A 20485-nucleotide genomic window follows, 5' to 3' on the forward strand; every position below is an offset into this window, starting at 1 on the left:
CAGTTGCTAAAGTGGATGCGGGTGCCAGTACCAGTATTAGCGCTGGAGTTGGTTCTGGCCCCATTGCCAATGCAGGAGCAGGCGCCAGTACCAGTGCTGGTCCTGGTGTTGGTGTTGGCATGGGTACTGGTGCCAGTGCTGGTGTTGGTGCAGGTACTAGTGCTGGCCCAGTTGCCAATGTGGTGCAGGAGCCGGTACTGGTACCAGTGCCAGTACTGGAGTTGGTGCTGATGCTGGTGCCAGCCCAGTTACCAGTGTGCTGCGGGTGCCGGTACCAGTGACGGTGCTGGTACCATTGGTGTGGGTGCCGGTGCTGATGCAGGCACTGGCACTGTCCTGATTGCCAGCGGTGCTGCAGGTGCTGGTACCAGTGGTGCTGTTAGTGCAGGTGCTGGTGTCAGCCCCATTGTCAGGGTGGGTGCCGGTACCAGTACCGGTGTTGGTGCAGGTGGCGGTGCTGGTGTGGGCTCTGCTACTGCCCTGATTGCCCATGTTGGTGCGGGTGCTGCTACGAGTGCAGGTGTTGGTGCAGGCACCAATGACAGCCCGACTGTCAATGGGGGTGCTGGTGCCGGTGCCGGTGCCGGTACCAGAGCAGGTCACCGGTCCCGCTCCAGCAGCCAATGCCGGTGCCGGTGCCCGCAGTGCCGGCGCGGCGGCCGCGCCCGGCGGCGGCCGCTCCCCATCCCCATCCCCATCCCGGTTCCGCTCCCGGTGCCGCTCCCGGTGCCGCTCCCGGTGCCGCTCCCGGCGGGGCGGGGCGGTGGTGCTGAAGGACAGCTCCGCCCCCCCCCCCCCCCGTTGCACCCCCCGCCGCTCTCCCCCGCGCCGCCGCCGCCGCCGCCGCCGCCGCGGCCGCTCCGCCGCCGCCGCGATGCCCCAGACGGCGCCGCCGCCGCCGCCGCCCGCCGCGGCACCATGAAGCGGCAGAACGTGCGCACGCTCGCGCTCATCATGGGCACCTTCACCTACCTGCTGGCCGGCGCCGCCGTCTTCGACGCGCTCGAGTCGGAGCAGGAGACGGCGGAGCGGCGGCGGCTGGAGGCCAAGCGGCTCGAGCTGCGCGCCCGCTACAACCTGAGCGCCCAGGGCTACCGCGAGCTCGAGCGCGTCGTGCTCAAGCTCAAGCCGCACAAGGCCGGCGTGCAGTGGAAGTTCGCCGGCTCCTTCTACTTCGCCATCACCGTCATCACCACCATAGGTACCCGCCGCGACGGGTCCCCAACCTCCCGCCCCGAGTCCCCGCCGCTGCTCCCGGCCCCGCGGGGATCCCCAGCGCGGTGTCCCCGGGGATCCCGGCCCCGCGGCAGCGGCTGCAGGGTCCTCCCGAGCTCCCGCTCCGGTGTCCCCAGATCTCCCGGCTCTGCAGCACCGGCTCCGGTGGCCCCCGGAGTCCCCGTCGCGGTGTCCCCAGATCTCCCTCCCCCCGGCTACAGCGTTCCCCTAAATCCCCTCCCCGGTGTCCCCAGAGCTTCTGACTCCTCAGCACCCACTCTGGGGTCCCCCTTTATCCCGGTTTCCTGAGATCTCCCGGCCCCGCCGCTCCAGCTCCGCTGTCAACCCAAACCCCCGCCCTGGTGTCCCCAGATCTCCTGTCTCCGCGGCACCGGCCACGGTGTCCCCCTGCGCTCCCACTCCAGTGTCCCCAGATCTCCTGGCTCCGTGGCACCAACACCGATGTCCCCCTAACCTGGGGGACCTAAAGCTCCCGGCCCCGCGGTATCGGGACTCCCGACCCAGCCGCGTCTCCCAGGGCACTCACCGTGGTCTCAGGTCTCTCCTCCAGCCTGTCCCCCGCCCAGGGCAGCTCCTGTCCCCGTCATCCCCAACTCCTCACCAGTTGCCCCCCCACCTTGGAGATCCCTCCCAACCCCCCTCCCCGGCCAAAGGGACCCCCCCCCCCATGGACCTCCCTGTCCTCGTGGTCTTGCCCAAGGCCACCCCAGCCCCACTCCCCATTTTGCAGCCCCCAGGGTGGAAGCAGCCTGGGGGCAGCAGGAACAGGAGGACTGGGACATTTGTTGGGGCCAGGGACCTTACGTCCCTTCTGTGCCTGTCCCCATAGCAGAGACCCCACGGTGGTGACACCAGCAGCGCACGGGGGCCGGGGACGTGCGTTCTCCCGGTCTCCCTTCCCTGCTCCTCTGGTGGCTTTTGGACTGTCCCCTCGTCGGAAGGTTCCCTAGGGAAAAGGCTCCTTAGAGGATGTTGGGAAGTGGCCATCAGGTCATCCTGCCCCCGACAAAATGCACCGGGACCCCTCCTGCATCCTGCTCTCCTGCCCAGCTGAGCCCCAACGCCACTCATGACACCATGAAGGCCCCCAGACCCTCCTGCTCCTTTCCGAGGGTCTTGCGGAGATGCCTTGATCCCGGGAAAACACTCAGCCAAAGGGAAACTCTGGGAATTTCCCTGCCTGCAGGTTTCCTGCTCCCCGTCTTTCCCAGAAATTTTTGTGTCTTTTCTGGGTGCATCTAAGGTTCCAGGGGGGCACACGGGGGTGCACGTATATAAATGTGCGGCTCTTGGCATGATTTTTATCAAAACCGAACAATTTCTAGGGAGAACAGAGTGAGCCAAGTCCCTCCATCCCTCCCCCATGCTCCTTGGAGGGAAAAAAAAGTGGGAAGGTCAGTGGGTCCTGCACGGAAAGTTTTCCTTTCACGCTGTTTTTTATTATTATTTCTCCCGGGAAAAACGCCAGCGAGCGACACAGGCTCGGAGTGCTGCTTCCAAGGTCCCTGCCCGCCTGCTCCTGCTGCTCCGATTCCACCCGTCTGGGGGGGGGAATTCCCGGGATCGAGCTCCATGGAGAGATTCCCGAGTGTGAGAGCCGAAGCGGGAAGGGACCTCGTTGTGTGGAGCAAAGCCGGCACTTGAAGGCTTTAAAAAGGGGGGAATCTCATCCCAGCGCTGCTGCATGGCCCGGGAGGGCACGGAGCGCGGGGTGGCCATGGGCTAGCGGTGCCCACGGGCCGGCGGCCGAGCTGGCAGGTCGGGGCTGAAGCGGCGCCAGTGATGAATAATGCGCTCCGGGCCCCGCTGCTATTTTCATCTCTGCTTCGGCTTCGTCCTCTGCTCCGTGGCTGGGAGGGACGTGCGGGGGACCAGGGGACAGCGGTGGCCTTGGACACGGGCTGAGAGATGTCAGGGAGGAGGCGAGAGACAGAGAGGTCAGTGGCCTCGGGGGTTGCGCCCGTCACAAGCGCAGGTGCACGTAGGCACACCTTTGGTAGGTTTCAGAGTTAACACGCTCGAGGGAAAAAACTGCATCTTTCTCTCTGGGGGCTGCAGGGTTTGGAGGGGACAGAAGAGAGCTTTCCTTCCCCCTCCAGATAGATATAATGCTCCCCCACCAATCTCTGCCTGTAGTATCCTGGAATTAATCTAGGGTGTTCACTCTGAAACCTAATGAGGGTCCATTCACCAGCAGCACCTCTGCACTGGCCGAACGGGGAGCTGCCTCCAAAAGGCCACATGCCCCAGGACCAGAGCAGTGCCCGGGATGTGTCCTTAGGTTCCAGAGCGGATTTCCGACCTTTTCCACTCGCTACGAGTCCTTGCCGCTCTCAGCAGCGTGCTCGGCCCCTGCAATCTCCTCTCCGGCCCCGCTCCCTCCTCCCTGGCTATAAAATTGCCATGCTGGAGAGATAACAGCAATTAATAACCGGAGCATCTCCCGGCTCCCCCCGCTTCCCGCTGATGCCTCATTAAACTCCGGTGAACGCCCGGCTCCGCGCGAGCCGTAAACAAGCGGCGCCGGAGCCGGGATGCTCGGAGGTGAGCGGGATTTATCGCCTGTCCTCCCATCCCCACAGCCCCACACGGGGGTTGTTGTGCGTGTCCCTCCCAGGCCACTGTGATTTATGAGCTGCTGCGTTCCCAGGGGATTTACGGCCGGCATCGTCCCCACTTCGGATACATCCCAGCCCGCCCGGCACGAGGGGCCCCGGGATGGTGCTGGGGGCTGCCGAGATTCTCCGATGTCTACTAAAGGCTGGGAAAAAGTTGCTCCGGGAGGCCCATACTCTCCCATTCCTTGCTCTCCTGAGTTCCTGACCTGCACGATAGCCCCTGGAGCAGCCCCCTCTTATCCATCCATCCCAAATCCCGCAGATCCCGGCCTGGGGGATTGGAGGAGGCCCCTGGGCAGCAGGGAAGGAAGGAAAGGCCGGAGCGGCGGAGCTGGGAGGGGGCGGCCGCGGGAGCTGGCGGCGCCCCAAGGCGCAGCGCGAAACGGCCCGTTCCCGCTCGGAGCAAACAGGGCCCTTGGCCGCCGAGCGGATTTTCCATGACACCATCGGGCCGGGCGCCCGCGCGGCCCCCGCCGGGGGGGCAGTGGGAGGCAGCTCCGTCCTCGCTCCCCGGCTCATCCCACAGGATGCAGGTGGCTCTGGACCCTCCCCACGGTGCAAATGTGAGGGGGTGATGGTGGCACTGGGAGCAGTGGGGGGCAGAGCATGGGGACAGGGATGCTGGCATCTCTGCGGCTCCCCAGGGGTGGCCGCAATGCGCCCTCTTGTCCCTCCTAGCGTAGGGACATGGTGGGGACATAGCAGGGTGGATGCATGTGTGGATGGGTGCGTGGATGGATGGATGCGTGGATGGACGGATGCGTGGATGGATGGATGCATGGATGGATGGATGCGTGGATGGATGGATGGATGGATGCATCGATGGATGGATGCGTGGATGGACGGATGCGTGGATGGATGGATGCATCGATGGATGGATGCGTGGATGGATGGATGGATGGATGCATGGATGCATGGATGGACGGATGCGTGGATGGATGGATGCATGGATGGATAGGTGCATAGATGGATGGATGCATGGATGGATGGATGCATGGATGGATGGATGCATCGATGGATGGATCCATCGATGGATAGATGCATGGATGCACATATGGACAGATGCATGGATGGGTGCATGTATGAGTGGATGCACATTTGGTTGGGTGCGTGGATGGACAGATGCATGGATGCACGTATGGATGGGGGATGGATGCACGGATGGACACATGGGGAGGTGGGTGCATGGATGCCTGTGTGGGTGGATGGTTGCATGGATGGATTGCGTGTTTGGGTGGAAGCATGTACGAATGCACATGTGGATGCATACTCGGATGGATAGGTGCATGGATCCACATATGCAGAGCTGCATGGGCGGGTGGATGCATGTGTGGATGGGTGCATGGATGCATGGATGCATGTATAGATGGGTGTGTGGGTGGGTGCATGGCTGGATGCGCCAGTGGGTGCCTACATGGCAGGTTGTTTGTGTGTGAGGAGGGAAGTCCGACTGGATACATGGATGGACGGATGGATGAATGGATGGATGGATGGATGGATGGATGAGTGGATGGATGGACGGGTGGATGAGTGGATGGATACCTGCTCAGGCAGCTGGGCAGGCAGATAGATGGCTGGAGAAACAGATGCACGGAGAAAGACGCACGGAGAATGGGACGCGCCAGCTGTCGAGCAGGGGCCGCGTCACCACGCGGTGACAGACGCGCGTCCCTTCCCTCCGTGCCAGGATGTGTTTGCTCGGGGCGGGGGGGCCGGCGGCGCCGGGGCCGCCTTTCCCAGCGCTATCCGCCGTGTTTGCTCAGCCTGCGCGGAGCGGGGCAGTTCCCACCCGCTCCGCACCCGGCCGCCCCCGCGCTGAGACCCGATGCCGCTCGGCTCACGGGCACCCCGTGTCCCTGATCCCTGCCCTGTCTCCCTGCATCCCCGTTTCTCTGTGTCCCTGCATCTCTGTATCCCTGAATCCCTGCATCCTCAAACCTTTTCCTGCATCCCTGTGTCCTGAATTCCTTCCCTGCAGCCCTTTATCCCTGTATCCCTGTGTTCCTATGTCCCTACTTCCCTGTATCCTAGCACCCCCAAACCCTTCCTTGCATTCCTGTGTTCTTGCATCCCTGCATCCTGCATCCCCAAACCCTGCCCCGTATCCCTGTATAATTGTATCCCTGTATCCTCAACTGCTGCCCTGCATCCCTGCACCCCTTTATCCCTGTGTTGCTGCATCCCCACGTGCCTTTATCCCCAAATCTTCCCCTGCATCCCGGCATCCCGCATCCCCAAACCCTTCCCTGTATCCCTGCATCCCTACACCTTCCCTGCACCCAAGGCCTAGGCCTACAGCACTCCCTCCACCTTCCCGGCCCTTTTCTCCATTGGGATTTTGGGTATCTCGTCACCACGACATTCCCACCACCCTCCCGGCTCCAGGGAAGCGGCGCCGGCCGCGGCTCTGCCGGCACCATCCCTGCAGGCCCCTTCCTGCAGCACGGAGACAGCTGCCCCGCTAATCCCGGCCATCCATCGCGCCCGACAGCCGGGGATTTATGGCGGGCCGGGAGCCAGCTGCCGCCTGCACCTGCTCCCTGGGAATAACAGGCGGATGCAGCCGGTGCCTCCGCGGCCCTAAAAAGGGCAGGAGCTGCCGGCGCTCGGGAGGCCGCGATAGGCTTCCCGACGGGAATCTGGGCTCCGTGCCACCCTCACCACCCCGTCCTCCTTGGGAAAAGGGATGCTGGGATCTCCCTGGGATCCAGGCTGCGGGTCGTGGCATCCCGTTGGATAAAGGAGGGTGGGAAGGCAGAGGTGATCGGGGCAGGAGATTTGGGAGCCCGGCCTGGCTGCTGTGGGTGGGAAATGCTCCCTGCCTCTGCGGAGCAGGGATCTACCAGGGCCGGGACACAGTGACATTCCCATGGGAACCACCCCCGGCCCCGGGATGCTCCTTGGGACCCACCAGGGGCATTTGAGGTCGGGCTGGCTCCATGTGCGGAGCTCCAGGATCACCGTGAGCCGGAGGAGAGGGATGAGGGGAACAGCAGCTGCCAGGGCCAGGACAGCTGGGTCTGCTCCCCCCATCGGGAACAGGGCTGGAGCGGGGCCCGGAGGAGCATCCGACACATGGGATAGAGCCCTCTCCTGGCAGCTGGGATGGGAGGCGTTATCCAGGTGGGATCAAGGCTGGAGGAGCATCCAACCCACGGGATTGGGTCCAAGCAGCTGGGATGGGAGAGGGTGGGAGGGGTTATCCAGGTGGGATCAGGGCGGGAAGGAACATCCGATTTGGAGCCAGGAGCAGCCGGGAAGGGGCTGAGCCGGGGAGGGAGTCGCAGATTTCCACATTCTCTGCTGCCTCCCCCCGCTGCCCTTTTCCCCAGCATCCATTAGCGGCCCGATAATCCGGTGGGGCCAGAATGGGAGGAATAAGCCCTGTTTGCGCTCGCCTTGCGCAGGAAGCAGGAGATTAAGAGCAACCCAGCTGCTCCCACCCCACGCAGGGACCCTTCCCCCAAAACCCCTCTTTCCGTGCGGGATTCCTGGTGATCCGACACGCGCTGTCCCCCCCGCAGGCTACGGGCACGCGGCGCCCAGCACGGACGGCGGCAAGGTCTTCTGCATGGTGTACGCGCTGCTCGGCATCCCGCTCACGCTCGTCATGTTCCAGAGCCTGGGCGAGCGCATCAACACGTGCGTGCGCTGCCTCCTGCGCCGCCTCAAGAAGGGCCTGGGCATGCGGCGCCCCGAGGTCTCCATGGCCAACATGGTCACCATCGGCTTCCTCTCGTGCATCGGCACGCTGTGCGTCGGCGCCGCCGCCTTCTCCTACTACGAGCACTGGAGCTTCTTCCACGCCTACTACTACTGCTTCATCACGCTCACCACCATCGGCTTCGGCGACTACGTGGCGCTGCAGAAGGACGAGGCGCTGCAGACCAAGCCGCAGTACGTGGCCTTCAGCTTCGTCTACATCCTCACGGGGCTCACGGTCATCGGCGCCTTCCTCAACCTCGTCGTGCTGCGCTTCATGACCATGAACGCCGAGGACGAGAAGCGGGACGCGGAGCAGCGTGCGCTGCTGGCGCGCGGCGCGGGTGCCACCGGTGCCACCGAGGCCGGGGACAGCGGGACGGCCTCCGGCGGCGGCGCCGGCGGCTTCCGCAACGTGTACGCGGAGGTGCTGCACTTCCAGTCCATGTGCTCGTGCCTGTGGTACAAGAGCCGCGAGAAGCTGCAGTACTCCATCCCCATGATCATCCCGCGGGAGCTGTCGAGCGCCGACGCGTGCGGCGAGGCGGGACGCGGGGCCGGGGCGCCCGGGCGCCGCTGCCTCTGCGCCGCGCCGCGCTCCGCGCTCAGCTCCGTCTCCAGCGGCCTCCACAGCCTGGCCGCCTCGCAGGGCCTCGGCAAGCGCCGCAGCTCCGTGTAAGCCTCGCGGGGACGTCCGAGCACCCCCCCGGCCCATGTTTTATTTGACCGTTTTTGTTTTATTTCACAAACTACTCTGCAAAATGTGAAGCGGGACGTGGCGAGCCAGGCACAGACACAAGGCCAGTGGCCTCTGGGTGCTGCACCATGCACGGGGCACCCACTGTCACCTGCCCGCCCTGCGGCCACCTCCTGTGCACAAGGATAGGGTGGCATTGCCACCCATGGGGGTGCAAACGGGTGCAGTGGCGTGCAAGCATGGGCAGGCATATGCAGGTGTGTGCAAGCACATGCAGGTGTATGCAAGTGTGTGCAAGTGCATGCAAGCCTGTACATGCGTATGAAGTTGTTTGTACATATCCGTGGAAGTGTGTGCAAGTGTGTGCAAGCACGTGTCAGTGTCTGTATGCATGTAAGGGTGTGCAAGGGTGTGCAAGCATGTGCAAGTGCGTGAAGATATATGCAGGTATGCAAGTGTGTGCGTGGAAGTGCATGAAAGCATGTGAAAATATATGTGTATGTATACATGTGTGTGCGTGTATGTGGAAGCAAGTTCAAGTGTGTACGTGTGTGCAAGTGTGTATATGCAAGCGCGTGCATGTGTGCAAGCATGTGTGGGGGTGTGCAAGTATACGCAGGAGTGTGCATGCATATGCATGAGTGTGCATGTGTGTGCAGGCATATGCACGTGTGTGCATGTGTGTGGAAACGTGTGCAGGTTTGTGCGTATGTATGCAAGCACATGGAGGTGCTTGCGTGTGTGCAGATAGATGCAGGTGCATGCACACGTGCATTCAAGCATGCACGTGTGCACGCAGCCTTGCAGAGCGAGGCCGTGCCAATGCACACAGCTCATCCCATGCGCTCCAACCCCTGTCCTTGTGCTGCCGGATCCCACAGCCTTGCAGCCCTGGGGAAGCAGGAAGGCGCTGGCGAATCCAGGCACCAGATTCCGGCTGCTCGGGCCTGGTGCATCTCTCCCGCTTGATGCTCCAGAGCAGGGCAGGATGCTGCACGGAACAGCAGCCACAAACCAGGCTAAGAGGGGCTTAGACGGAGCTTTTCCTCGCGCGGCCAGATGACCCCCCGCCGGCGCGGAGCAAACCCGCCGCGAGTCACGTAGCCACCCGAAACGCTGCCCGCGCTCCAGCCCTGAGGATTTTTTTTTAATTTAACTATTTAGTTTGTTTTTTTGCTGTTTTAACCCCTTTTTGAAGCCCAACCCAGGTGTTTCCCTACCGTTCCCAGCAGAAGCAGCGGGTCGCCCTGGAGCATTACCCGGAGGTGATGCCCAAAAGGTCTCCAGCAAGGGAGGCTTTAGGGGGGGACAATGTGGAGCATAAGGGACTTTTCCCACCCATTCCTCCTCAACCAGCTGCATCCTGCATCCTCCGGGTACCAGCTGCATCCTTTGGGTGCCAGCTGCATCCTGCATCCTCCGGGTAGCAGCTGCATCCTCTGGGTACCAGCTGCATCCTGCATCCTCTGGGTACCAGCTGCATCCTCTGGGTACCAGCTGCATCCCAGCTGCCTCCCAGGTTCCACCCTCCCCAGGATGCCCTGGTGCTCCTTTCCATCCCCATGCCGATCTAGGAGCCTCCTTTCCCGGCCAGGGAAAGCAACCGGCGTGGGATACGGGCATTCCCTTAGGGATGCAGGGAAGCAGGAGCATCTCCTTGGGATCGTGCCCCTGCACAGAGCTCTGTGCACTTGACGTTCCTACTGCTAGGGAGCGCAGAGGGTATTTATTACAGACGACCATATCCGTAGGAATCTATAAATATCTCTCTCGGAGGAGCCGTGCGGGAAAACCGGCAGGCGCCTCCGGGAAATCTCCTTTCCGCCCTTGGCATCGGCCTCGTCGGGAGCAGACGCTGTCCCGGCGGCCTTCCTGGGCTCCTCATGCCAAAGGTTCTTCGTGCCGCGGATTCTCTTTCGGGAGAGAGGGAAATAAAGGCGGATTCCAAGCCGGGCGGCCGCGTGGGCTCCTTCCCGGGCACCGGAGCTCCCGGGATGAGCCCGGGGCTGGGATCAGCCTGGGGGGCGCGGTTAGACTCGAGGGGGCGGGGCCAGACCGAAAGGGGCGGGGCCAACCTGGAGGGAGCCGCGCGGGCTCTAGGGGGCGCCTACAAGGGGAGAGGGCGGGGCCAGGCGTAAGGGGGCGTGTCCTGGAGGGGGTGGGAGGGGCCAGGGAAGGGGCGTGTAGAGGCGGTTCGCGGGGAGGGGCTCGGCGGCAGGAGGCGGGGCCTGGAGGGAGGGAGCGCTAGGAGGTGTCGGGGGCGTGTCCTGCGGCAGGGGGAGGAGCCTGTTGGAGGAGGTCCTAGGAGGAGGCAGAGTAGGGGGCGGGGCCGGGTGAAAAGGGGAGGGTCCTAGGAGGAGGCGGGGGCGAGTCCTGCGACAGGGGCGTGTCCTGGAGGCCGGGGTGGTGGGAGGGGAGGGGGCGTGTCCTGCTCCAGGGGGGCGGTGCCGGCGCAGGGGGCGGTGCCGGCGCAGGGGGCGGTGCCGGCGCAGGGGGCGTGTCCTGCGGCGCGGAGGCGGTGCCCGGCGCGGTCTGGCCCGGCTCGGCCCGGCCCGGCGCGGCCCAGCGCGGCGGCGGGGCCATGTCCTGGAGCCGCTACCAGCTGGGCCTGGCCGCGCTCATGCTCCTCACCGGCTCCATCAACACTCTGGCCGCCAAGTGAGTGCGCGCGGCCCCGGGCCCCGCGGCCCGGTCCGGTCCGGTGCCGGCGAGGCCTCCCGGGGCCTCCTCTGGCCCTGGGCTCCGCTTCGGGCGGGTCTGGGGCGCTGCTCCAACCTTGAGTGCCCCCCGGGGGGCTGGGGGCCCTGCTTGCACCCCAGGGTGACCTGGGGTCCTCCCTTCGGCCTAGGGTGACCCTGGGGTCCCCAGCGTGGGCGCTGTGATCCCCCTTTTTGGCCTAGGGTGGCCCTAGGGTGGCCCCTTTGGGTCCTGGAGTCACCCATGCACCTAAGATGACCTTAGGGTCTCCCGTTTGGGTCCTGGGATCCCCCCTTTGGGCCTGGGGTGGCCTTGGGTTGCCCTCTTTGGGCCTGGCATGACTTTGGGGTCCCTCAGTTGGGCTCTGGGGTGCCCTCCTGCACTCTAGGGTGATCTGAGGGTTCCCCCTTTGAGTCCCAGAGTCCCCCCTTTGGGCCTAGAGTGGTCCTGGGGTCCCCCCTTTTGGTCTAGGGTGGCCCTGGGGTGTCCGCTCTGGGCCTGGAGTGACCTTGGGATCCCTCAGTTGGGTCCTGGCGTGTCTGCTGTGCGCCCTGGGGGACCCCCTTGCACTCTAGGCGGATCTTGGGGTCCCCCCTGCACTCCCGAGTGACCTTGGGGTCCCCCCTTTGGGCTTTGGGGTCTCTCCGTTGCGCCTAGGGTGGCACCTGTGTCCCTCCTTTTGACCTAGAGTGGCCCTGGGGTGCCCCCTTTGGACCTGGAGTGACCTTGGAGTCCCCCACTTGGACCCTGAGGTGGCCCCTTTACGTGTTGGGGAGCCCTTTTGAGCCCACTTTGGACCTAGTGTGTCCCTTTGGACCCCAATGTCCCCCCTTGCACCCTGGGGATGGGGAGCAGCAGGAGCGCGTGTCCCTAGGGGGGTCCCCGGGGCTCGGCGGGTGTCAGACCCGATCCCGGCACTGGGCGAAGGGGCCTCACACTGGGGAGGGCACCCTGGGGTGCTCCCGGCCCTGTGGATGCGGCTCCCAAAAGCCACCCGAGCCGGACGGACCTGCTGGGCCAGCTCAGCTCCAAGGGAAATGTGGGGAAACTGAGGCAGCTCCCGAGCCTGGAAGCAGCTCCCGGACGCTGGATCTCTCTGGACTCAGCATCGTTTGGACACGACCATCCCGAGCTCCTGCTGCTCCTCGTGCTGCTTTTTGGAAGACCCAAACGGGAGGGTTTTGTACCCAGGGCCGGGTGGTGCTCCCAGCTTGTGGCTTGTCCCCCAGCTCCCGGGTGTCCCCGGAGCGCATCCCGCCGGCTCCCGGCAGCGCCGGACACCGGATCCCGGTGTTGCGCGACACGGTGGTGTCCGTTTCCCGCCGGGAGCACGGCCAGACGCCGCGGGCAGGACGGGACAGGTCCCGCTGGGATGCGATCCGGGATCCCGGCGAATTTCCTCGCTCGGAGCTGCTTCCCCAAATCCGTCTGATCCTTCAGCGCCGCTGGGAAGGAGCGGGGGTGACGTGGTGTCCCCAGGGTGTCCTCACGCGTGTCCCCGCGTGTAACCACGTCCTCCTGCTCTGCCTTTCAGATGGGCCGACAGGTTCAGCGCCGCCGGCTGCGACGGCTCGGAGGAGCACGCGTTCAAGCACCCCTTCCTGCAGGTGAGGCCACCGCGTCCCCGTCCCCCGCGGCGCGGCAGGACACGTCCCGGCTGGGATGGCACCGTGGTGGCAGCCAGGACCAGCCTCGCTCGAGGCCGGGGGTTGTCACAGCCCCTGTTTTTGGGGGTAAAACATGCATATGGCGCTGGAGGAACCCTCCGGCGTGGGGGGGTCTCCAGCAGCCCCTCTCCTACGTTTCCCGCAGGCCACCGGGATGTTCCTGGGGGAGTTTTCCTGCCTGGGGGTCTTCTACCTGCTGCTGTGGCGGGAGCGGCGCAGCGCGGAGCCCGGCCCGGCCCCGGCGCAGCCCTTCAACCCGCTGCTCTTCCTGCCCCCGGCGCTCTGTGACATGACGGGGACCAGCATCATGTACGTGGGTGAGTGCTGGGGACGGCGGCCGGGCCCGGATTCCCGCTGGCATCCCGGCTCCGGGAGCGCTCACGGCTCCCTCTCCGCATCAGCCCTGAACATGACGAGCGCCTCCAGCTTCCAGATGCTGCGCGGCTCCGTCATCATCTTCACCGGCCTCCTCTCCGTGGCCTTCCTGGGCCGCAGGCTGGAGCTGAGCCAGTGGCTGGGCATCCTGGTGACCATCATGGGGCTGGTGGTGGTGGGGCTGGCCGACCTGCGCGGCACCCACGAGGAGAAACGGCAGCTCAGCCAGGTGATAACGGGTACGTGGGGCCTCCAGGGTGCTGGTGGGGGGCGAAGAATCATAGAATCATAGAATGGTTAAGGTTGGAAGGGACCTCTAGAGATCATCTAGTCCAACCCCCTGCACACGCAGGGTCACCTAGAGCACGTGGCACAGGACTGCGTCCAAGCGGGTTTGAAGATCTCCAGAGAAGGAGACTCCACAACCTCTCTGGGCAGCCTGTTCCAGTGCTCTGGCACCCTCACTGGGAAGAAATTTTCCCTTAAATTCCTGTGGAACTTTTGGGACTTCAGTTTGTGGCCATTTCCTCTAGTTCTGTTGGTGGCCACCACTGAAAAGAGGCCGCACCATCCTCCTCACTGCCTCCCTTGAGGTACTTCTAGACACTGCTCAGGTCCCCTCTCAGCCTTCTCTTCTCCAGCTGAACAGGCCCAGCTCCCTCAGCCTCTCCTCATAGGGCAGATGTTCCAGGCCCCTGATCATCCTTGTGGCCCCGCGCTGGCCTCTCTCCAGCAGCTCCACATCCCTCTTATACTACCCCGTTGTGCCCGTTGCGGGTACCAGGGCACCACGTTGTCCCTCTCTTCCCCCCAGGGGACCTGCTCATCGTCATGGCGCAGGTGATCGTGGCCATCCAGATGGTGCTGGAGGAGAAGTTCGTCTACAAGCACGACGTGCACCCGCTGCGGGCGGTGGGCACCGAAGGTCCGCGGCCACCCCAGGGCATCGGGGAGCGGGATGAGCTCTTGGGAGCTTCCTGTTGGTGCCAGGGGCTGCTGGGTGCCCCTCTGCTGTGGGGCTGCTGACGGGTGCCCATCTCACACCGCGTGTCCCGTTGGCTCCTCAGGCTTCTTCGGCTTCGTCATCCTGGCGCTGCTGCTGGTGCCCATGTCCTACATCCCGGCGGGCGGCTGGAGCGGGACGCCGCGGCGCACGCTGGAGGACGCGCTGGACGCCTTCTGCCAGCTGCGCCGCCGGCCCCTCATCGCGCTGGCGCTGCTGGCCAACGTGGGCAGCATCGCCTTCTTCAACTTCGCGGGCGTCAGCGTCACCAAGGAGCTGAGCGCCACCACGCGCATGGTCCTGGACAGCCTGCGCACCGTGGCCGTGTGGGCGGCCAGCGTGGCCGTGGGCTGGGAGCGCTTCCACGCGCTGCAGGTCGCCGGCTTCCTGGTGCTGCTCGCGGGCGCCGCGCTCTACAACGGGCTGCAGCGGCCGCTGCTCGCCCGCCTGCGCCCTGCGTCCCGCGAGGAGGAGGAGGAGGAGGGCGAAGGCAGCGAGAGGGAGGCTTTGTTGAGCGCGCCCGGCGCCCACGAGAGCTGAGCCGGGGCCAGCGGGGACGGAGCAGGGATGGCCTCATGGACACGGCTGGTGCCCCCATCCCGCAGCTGCTCCAGGGCTTTCCGAGCTGCTGGAGAATCCCGTGTGCGGGGACACGTCCCCTTGGGCCCCTGGGACCAGGGCGCTCGCTCCACGCGCCCCGTAACGCGCATCAACCCGGGAACCGATCCGGGCGTCTGTGCTGCCCGGGAAGGGGCTGGGATGGGAGCAGGGCTCTCCCCCGGCGCTCCGCGTCCGATGGGAATAAAGAGAAGAGACTCCTCAGGCTCCGCATCTACCTTTATTGTGCACTGGGGGCTCCCAAAAGCTGCGGGGAGCGGGAAGGGTGACGGTGGCGCAGCGGGTGACGCGGCGGCGCCAGGACAGCTACTCCCTGCAGGAGGAAGCAGGAGGGAGGTCGGCGGGGGCTCGTCCCCGCTGTCCCCGCCGCCGTCCCCGGCACTCACAGCGCGCGCTGCTTGTAATGGCGCAGCGCCTGCTCAGCCACCAGCTCCATGAAGCGCGGGTCGTCCCAGGCCACCGTGCCCGGCACCGTGAGCACCAGCGGCTCCTCGTCGAAGAGCTGGACGGTCACCTGCGTGTCCGGGGGCGCCGCGGGGTCCTGCACGTTGGGGGTCTTGGACAGCACCTGGCAGGGGACGCGCACAGAGCCCGGCTCGTCCCCACGTGTCCTGGTGTCCCGCGCGTCCTGGCGCCCGGCCCGCGCGCCACAATCGCTGCTTTCTGCGCATGACCCACTTTCCTGGTGCCGGCGGCCCCCGTGGGTGGCCTGGCATCGGCGAGGGGCCACCGAGGGTGAATGTGGGTCCCTACTGTGCTGCAAAACCTTGTGCAGAGCCCTCTGAGAGCCCCCGTGCAGCGTCCTGTGCAAAACCCTGCAGGGATCCTCGTGCCCTGCCTGTGCAGAGCCTTGTGCACGCTTGTGCAGAGCCTGTGCAAAGCGCCGTGCAAAACCTTGCAAGGATCCTTGTGCCCTGTGCAGAGCCTTGTACACGCTTGTGCGGAGCCGGTGCAAAGCACCATGCAAAACCCTGCAGGGATCCTTGTGCCCTGTGCAGAGCCTTGTACACGCTGGTGCAGAGCCGGTGCAAAGCACCATGCACAGCCTGCACGGCTGCTTGTGCAGAGCCCGCTGCAAAAGGCTGTGCAGAGTCCCATGCAGAGCTTCAGGGTGAGCCCTATGCAAAGCCCCATTGCAAAGGGCCGTGCCAAGCGTCATGCAGAGTCCTGTTCCCTGCACAGAGCCTTGTGTGAGCTTGTGCAAAGCATCGTGCAGAGCCTCGTGATGAGCCCCGTGCCAAGGCCTGCGTTGTGCAGAGCCCCATGAAAAGCCTTGCACAGAGTTTTGTGCAAAGCCTCCCGCAGGGCCTCGTGATGAGCCCGGTGCCAAGGCCTGCACAGCCTCGTGCAAAACACCCATGCAAAGGCCCCCGCAGAGCTTCGGGATGAGCCCTGTGCAAAGCCCCGTGCAGAGCCTGGCACCCTGCACAGAGCCCCGTGCCAAGCCCTGCACCCAGCCCCGCGCTGTCCCGTGCCAAGCCCTGCCCCGGTGCCTGTGCCGAGCCCTTTGCAAAGCGCTGTGCAGAGCCCCAGGATGAGCCCTGTGCAAAGCCCCTTTGCAAAACCTTGTGCAAAGCAGCGTGAAGAGCCTCAGGATGAGCCTCGTGATGAGCCCTGTGCCAAGCCCCATCCCGATGCTCGCGCAGAGCCCTTGGCAAAGCCCTGTGCAGAGCCCCAGGCTGAGCCTTGTGCAAAGCCCCACTGCAAAGTGGCCTGCAGAGTCTTGTGCAAAGCACCCTGCAAAGCCCCCTTGCAAAGTCTTATGCAAAGCACCGTGCCAAACTTCAGGAAGAACCTCGTGCAAAGCCCTGCACAGGGTCCAGGAGCCCTCAGAACCGCCCCGGGAGCCTGCGGACGCACCGTGGTGACCTGCAGGAAGCCGTCGTCCCTCTGCGTGACGTTGGCCAGGCGGGACACCCAGCCGAACTGGCGGTTGAGCTGCTCCAGGAGGCCGGTGGTGTTGAGCATGTCGGCCTGGAAGGTGCCCAGCAGCTCGTCGTAGCGGCGCGTGAAGCGCTCGGCCAGGCGCAGCGCCTCCTCCAGCTGCTCCCGCAGCTCCCCCTGCTCCGCGTCCGCATCCGCGCAGTCTGCAGGGACACGGAGTGGGTCGGCATCTCGGCGTCCGGCCATCCATCCATCCAGCCATCCAGCCATCCATCCATTCCCCATCCATCCACCTGTCCTTTCATCCGGCCATCCATCCATCTACCCCCCCGTCCATCCATCTACCCACCCAATCGTCCATCCATCCCCCATCCATCCGTCCACCTGTCCATCCATCTACCCCCCCATCCATCTATCCACCCACCCAATCGTCCATCCATCCATCCACCCATCCATCCGGCCATCCATCCACCTGTCCACCCATCCATCCATCCCCCATCCATCCACCTGTCCATTCATCCGGCCACCCATCCATCTACCCCTCATCCATCCATCCACCCACCCAATCGTCCGTCCATCCATCCATCCGTCCATTCGTCCACTTGTCCATCCATCCATCGACCCCCCCATCCATCCATCCATCCATCCATCCATCCATCCATCCATCCACGTACCCAATCGTCCATCCACCCTCATCCATCCACCCATCCATCCATCCAATCCCCATCCACCCCCATCCATCCACCCATCCATCCATCCAATCCCCATCCATCCAATCCCCATCCATCCATCCATCCATTCATCCATCCATCCAATCCCCATCCATCCATCCATCCATCCACTCACCCAATCGTCCATCCATCCATCCAACCTTCATCCATCCATCCATCCACCCACCCACCCATCCACTCATCACCCATCCACCTTCTTATCCATCCAACCCCCATCCACCCACCCACCCATCCAACTGTCCATCTATCCACCCACCCACTCACGCACCCTCCAGCGCTCACCCAAGGACAGGATCTCCTGGCACTTCTCGCACTCATCCCGCATCTTCAGGCAGCCGGCCGAGTTGCGCCGGATCTCCCGGCACACCATGCGCTCGTCGGTGCTGTTGCGTGGCTCTGTGGGAAGAGGAGGCAGTGGGTGCCGTGGCGGGAATATGCGGACACTGGAATATGCGAGTTCCGACCCAGCCCCACCAAAGAAAAAAAAAAAAGTGGATTCTCTGATGTCTCGTAGTGGGGTTGAGCTCCTGCTGCAAAGCCGGGACAAGCTGGGGACCTGGATACTCCCCTACCTGCTAAAAACCCTGTGAGGAGATGGTGCCAGGGCTCCCACTCAGCAGCAAAAAATAAGCAGGTTTCCCCCCACATCCCAAGCCTGGGTGGGTTCTCTGATGTCTCGTAGTGAGGTTGAATTCCCACTGCAAAACCGAGACTGAGCCAAGCCCCTTCCTCCTTGCCCAAACCCTCTGAGTGGGGGTTGCCAAGGCTCGTGCTCAGCGGACAAAAATAAGCAGGTTTCCTCCCCACTCCCAAATCCATGCGGATTCTCTGCTGTCTTGTATTGGGTTGAGCTCCTGTTGCAAAACCAACGTGCGTGCCCTCTTTGCAGTGAAAAACTCTCCAAGCAGACGGTGCCAGGACTTGCATTTGGTGACCAAAAAATGAGCAGGTTTTCCCCCCAACTCCCAAATCCACGTGGATTCTCCGCTGTCTTGTATTGGGGTTGAGCTCCCGCTGCAAAAACCGAGGCGGGCGCCCCGCTACCTGCCGCAAACGCCGTGAGCGGGTGTCTCCAGGGCTCGCTCTCGGTGAAGCGCTGCGCGTCCTCGAACATGCGCTGCGTGAGCTCCAGGAAGGGCTGGAAGAGCCGGTGGAAGCCGGGGTGCGGGTGCGACAAGAAGGGCCGGAGCTCGCGGGCGACGCGGCGGCCCCGCGCCACGAAGCGGCGGGGGGCCGGACGCCAGGGCCCCGCCAGGAGGGGGAGGGGGTGCACGGGCACCCGCACGCTCTCCTGGAAGATGTCGTCGACGCCGTCGCGCAGCAGGTCGAAGCTCTCCTCGAGCTCCTCGAAGCGGCGCTCCTGCCAGCGCGCGCGCTCCTGCAGCGCGTCCAGCCGCTCGCCCTCGGCGCGCACCGAGAAGGGCGATGAGCGGTTCAGGAGCTCCTCGAGCTGCGGGCGGGCACCGCGGTGGGCACCGGTGAGCTCGCGGGGGCTCCTCGGTGCCCACGGGAGCTCGCAGCCTGCGTGCGCTCCGGGGAGCTCGTGGGTTTGGAGCGCGTGGGTTTGGAGCTTGTGGATTTGGACCCTGAGGGTTTGGGGCTTGAGGGTTTGGAGTGTGCAGGTTTGGGAGCCTGGAGGTTTGGAGTCTGTGGGTTTGGAGTGCGTGAGTTTGGGGCTCATGGGTTTGGAAGCGCACGGGTTTGGGAGCCCACGGCTCTGGGGCTCATGGGTTTGGGGCTTGCAGGTTTGGAGTGTGCAGGTTTGGGGCTCGCGGGTTTGGGAGCCTGCGGGTTTGGAGTCTGCGGGTTTGGAGCGCGTGGGTTTGGGGCTCATGGGTTTGGAGCGCGCGGGTTTGGGAGCACACGGGATTGGAGCGCATGGGTTTGGGGCTCATGGGTTTGGAAGTGCATGGGATTGGAGTGCACAGGTTTGGGAGTGCATAGCTCTGGGGCTTGAGGGTTTGGGAGCGCGCGGGTTTGGGGCTCACGAGTTTGGGGGCACGCAGGTTTGGGGCTTGCGGGTCTGGGAGCGTGTGGGTATGGGAGCACATGGGTTTGGAGCCCGCAGATTTGGAGTCTGTGGGTTTGGAACGCGCAGGTTTGGAGCTCGCGGGTTTGGGGGCTCGCGCAGGTTTAGGGCTCGCGGGTCTGGGAGCGCGTGGGTTCAGGGACATGCGGGTTCGGGGACGCGCGGGTTCGGGGAGGTCTCACCTGCCGCCCCAGCAGCGCGGAGCCGCTGTGGCACACGCGCGAGTAGAGGCGCACGCAGGTCCGTTTGAGGCAGGGCTTGCACTCCTCCCAGAGCGCCGCGGCGCTGCCGTTGCACGCCGCCTGCCGCTCCGCCAGCCGCTGCTCCGCCGCGCGCGCCCGCTGCACGGCCTCCTGCGCGGCGCCCGCGGAGCGTCAGCACCCGCCACCGCCGCCTTCCTCCTCCTCCTCCTCCTCCTCCTCCCGGCGCTCACCTCCTTGTGCCGCTTGGTGTCCTGCAGGCTCTGCAGCGCGGCGCGGTGCTCCTTGCTGCTCCGCTCCATGAGCGCCTTCATGCGCTTGACGCCCTCCACGGCGTTCTCCACCTCGCCGTCGATGTACTTGCTGCCGGCCGCCGAGAGCTCTGCGCGGGGACGAGCGCCCGCAGCGTCGCCGCCGGGTCCCCCCGCCACGGCCCCGTCATCCCCCCCGGTTTTGTCCCCCGCTTACGCTTGAGCTCGCTCGGGGGCAGCAGGGCCCGCGCGGGCGGCGCGGCCAGGAGGGCGACGAGCAGCGCGAGCCCCAGCAGGGCCATGGTCCTGGATCCGGCTGCGGGACAAGGGCAGGAGAGCGGCGTGAGGCCACCACCCCCGACGGCCACCCCGGTGTCACCGAGCGTTGCGCAACGATCCCGCTGCATTGGGCTACCAACCACCCCCCCGGCTCCAAATATTAGGCAATGGCCTCGATGCGCTGGGCTACTAGTCCCCCCCTGGTCAAAATATTGTGCAAGAGCCCGGCTGCGCTGGGCTACTGATCCCCCCCGTCAAAACATTGTGCAATAGCCCAGCTGCTAGTCCGCCCCCCCGACCCGAAATATTGTGCAATAGCCCAGCTGCACCGGGCTACTTGTCCCCCCCTCCAAATTATTGTGCAATGGCCCCGCTGCACTGGGCTAGCAGCCCCTCCCCGAGGGACGTGCGCGGTGGCCAAGCTGCCCTGGGGCTTCCTCATCCCCTTTCAGCACCTTGCAATGGGCTAGTCGTGCGGTGGCTACTGGCCCTTCCTCA

General features: G+C 64.7%; 3 protein-coding genes across 3 annotated transcripts; 2 read left to right on the forward strand and 1 right to left on the reverse strand.

The window, feature by feature from the left end:
* The first annotated feature begins 866 nt into the window (after window positions 1–866).
* KCNK3 (potassium two pore domain channel subfamily K member 3) lies at window positions 867–8235 on the forward strand. The gene is made up of 2 exons (XM_088530739.1): window positions 867–1201; window positions 7379–8235. Exons 1-2 carry the CDS (start codon window positions 919–921, stop codon window positions 8233–8235), a joined length of 1140 nt encoding a protein of 379 aa, XP_088386865.1. The 5' UTR covers window positions 867–918.
* A 2599-nt stretch (window positions 8236–10834) lies between these two features.
* On the forward strand, window positions 10835–14535 carry SLC35F6 (solute carrier family 35 member F6). Its single transcript, XM_088530766.1, has 6 exons — window positions 10835–10911; window positions 12485–12557; window positions 12763–12934; window positions 13019–13231; window positions 13807–13917; window positions 14060–14535. Exons 1-6 carry the CDS (start codon window positions 10835–10837, stop codon window positions 14533–14535), a joined length of 1122 nt encoding a protein of 373 aa, XP_088386892.1.
* Window positions 14536–14817: 282 nt separating this feature from the next.
* Window positions 14818–20023, reverse strand: CLU (clusterin). The gene is made up of 7 exons (XM_088530736.1): window positions 19926–20023; window positions 19691–19839; window positions 19440–19610; window positions 18273–18678; window positions 17511–17624; window positions 16474–16700; window positions 14818–15181 (listed from the first exon to the last, which is right to left on the reverse strand). The coding sequence occupies exons 1-7, from the start codon at window positions 20008–20010 to the stop codon at window positions 14996–14998; spliced, it is 1338 nt and encodes a 445-aa protein (XP_088386862.1). The 5' UTR covers window positions 20011–20023; the 3' UTR covers window positions 14818–14995.
* Between the last annotated feature and the right edge of the window lie 462 nt (window positions 20024–20485).

Source organism: Tinamus guttatus, unplaced genomic scaffold (genome assembly GCF_059628265.1).
Source record: "Tinamus guttatus ecotype Peru unplaced genomic scaffold, ASM5962826v1 Tinamus_guttatus_pri_ptg000386l, whole genome shotgun sequence".
Lineage (NCBI taxonomy): Eukaryota > Metazoa > Chordata > Aves > Tinamiformes > Tinamidae > Tinamus > Tinamus guttatus.

Bases quoted from the DNA above. Each gene is read 5' to 3' on its own strand.
- SLC35F6 (XM_088530766.1), top strand. From the start codon at position 10,835: ATGTCCTGGAGCCGCTACCAGCTGGGCCTGGCCGCGCTCATGCTCCTC. The intron at 10,912-12,484 runs GTGAGTGCGCGC...TCTGCCTTTCAG, and splicing joins ATCAACACTCTGGCCGCCAA to ATGGGCCGACAGGTTCAGCG. The intron at 12,935-13,018 runs GTGAGTGCTGGG...TCTCCGCATCAG, and splicing joins GACCAGCATCATGTACGTGG to CCCTGAACATGACGAGCGCC.
- KCNK3 (XM_088530739.1), top strand. From the start codon at position 919: ATGAAGCGGCAGAACGTGCGCACGCTCGCGCTCATCATGGGCACCTTC. The intron at 1,202-7,378 runs GTACCCGCCGCG...TCCCCCCCGCAG, and splicing joins CACCGTCATCACCACCATAG to GCTACGGGCACGCGGCGCCC.
- CLU (XM_088530736.1), bottom strand. From the start codon at position 20,010: ATGGCCCTGCTGGGGCTCGCGCTGCTCGTCGCCCTCCTGGCCGCGCCG. The intron at 19,840-19,925 runs GTAAGCGGGGGA...GTCCCCGCGCAG, and splicing joins GCCCCCGAGCGAGCTCAAGC to AGCTCTCGGCGGCCGGCAGC. The intron at 16,701-17,510 runs GTGAGCGCTGGA...GTGTCCCTGCAG, and splicing joins CCAGGAGATCCTGTCCTTGG to ACTGCGCGGATGCGGACGCG.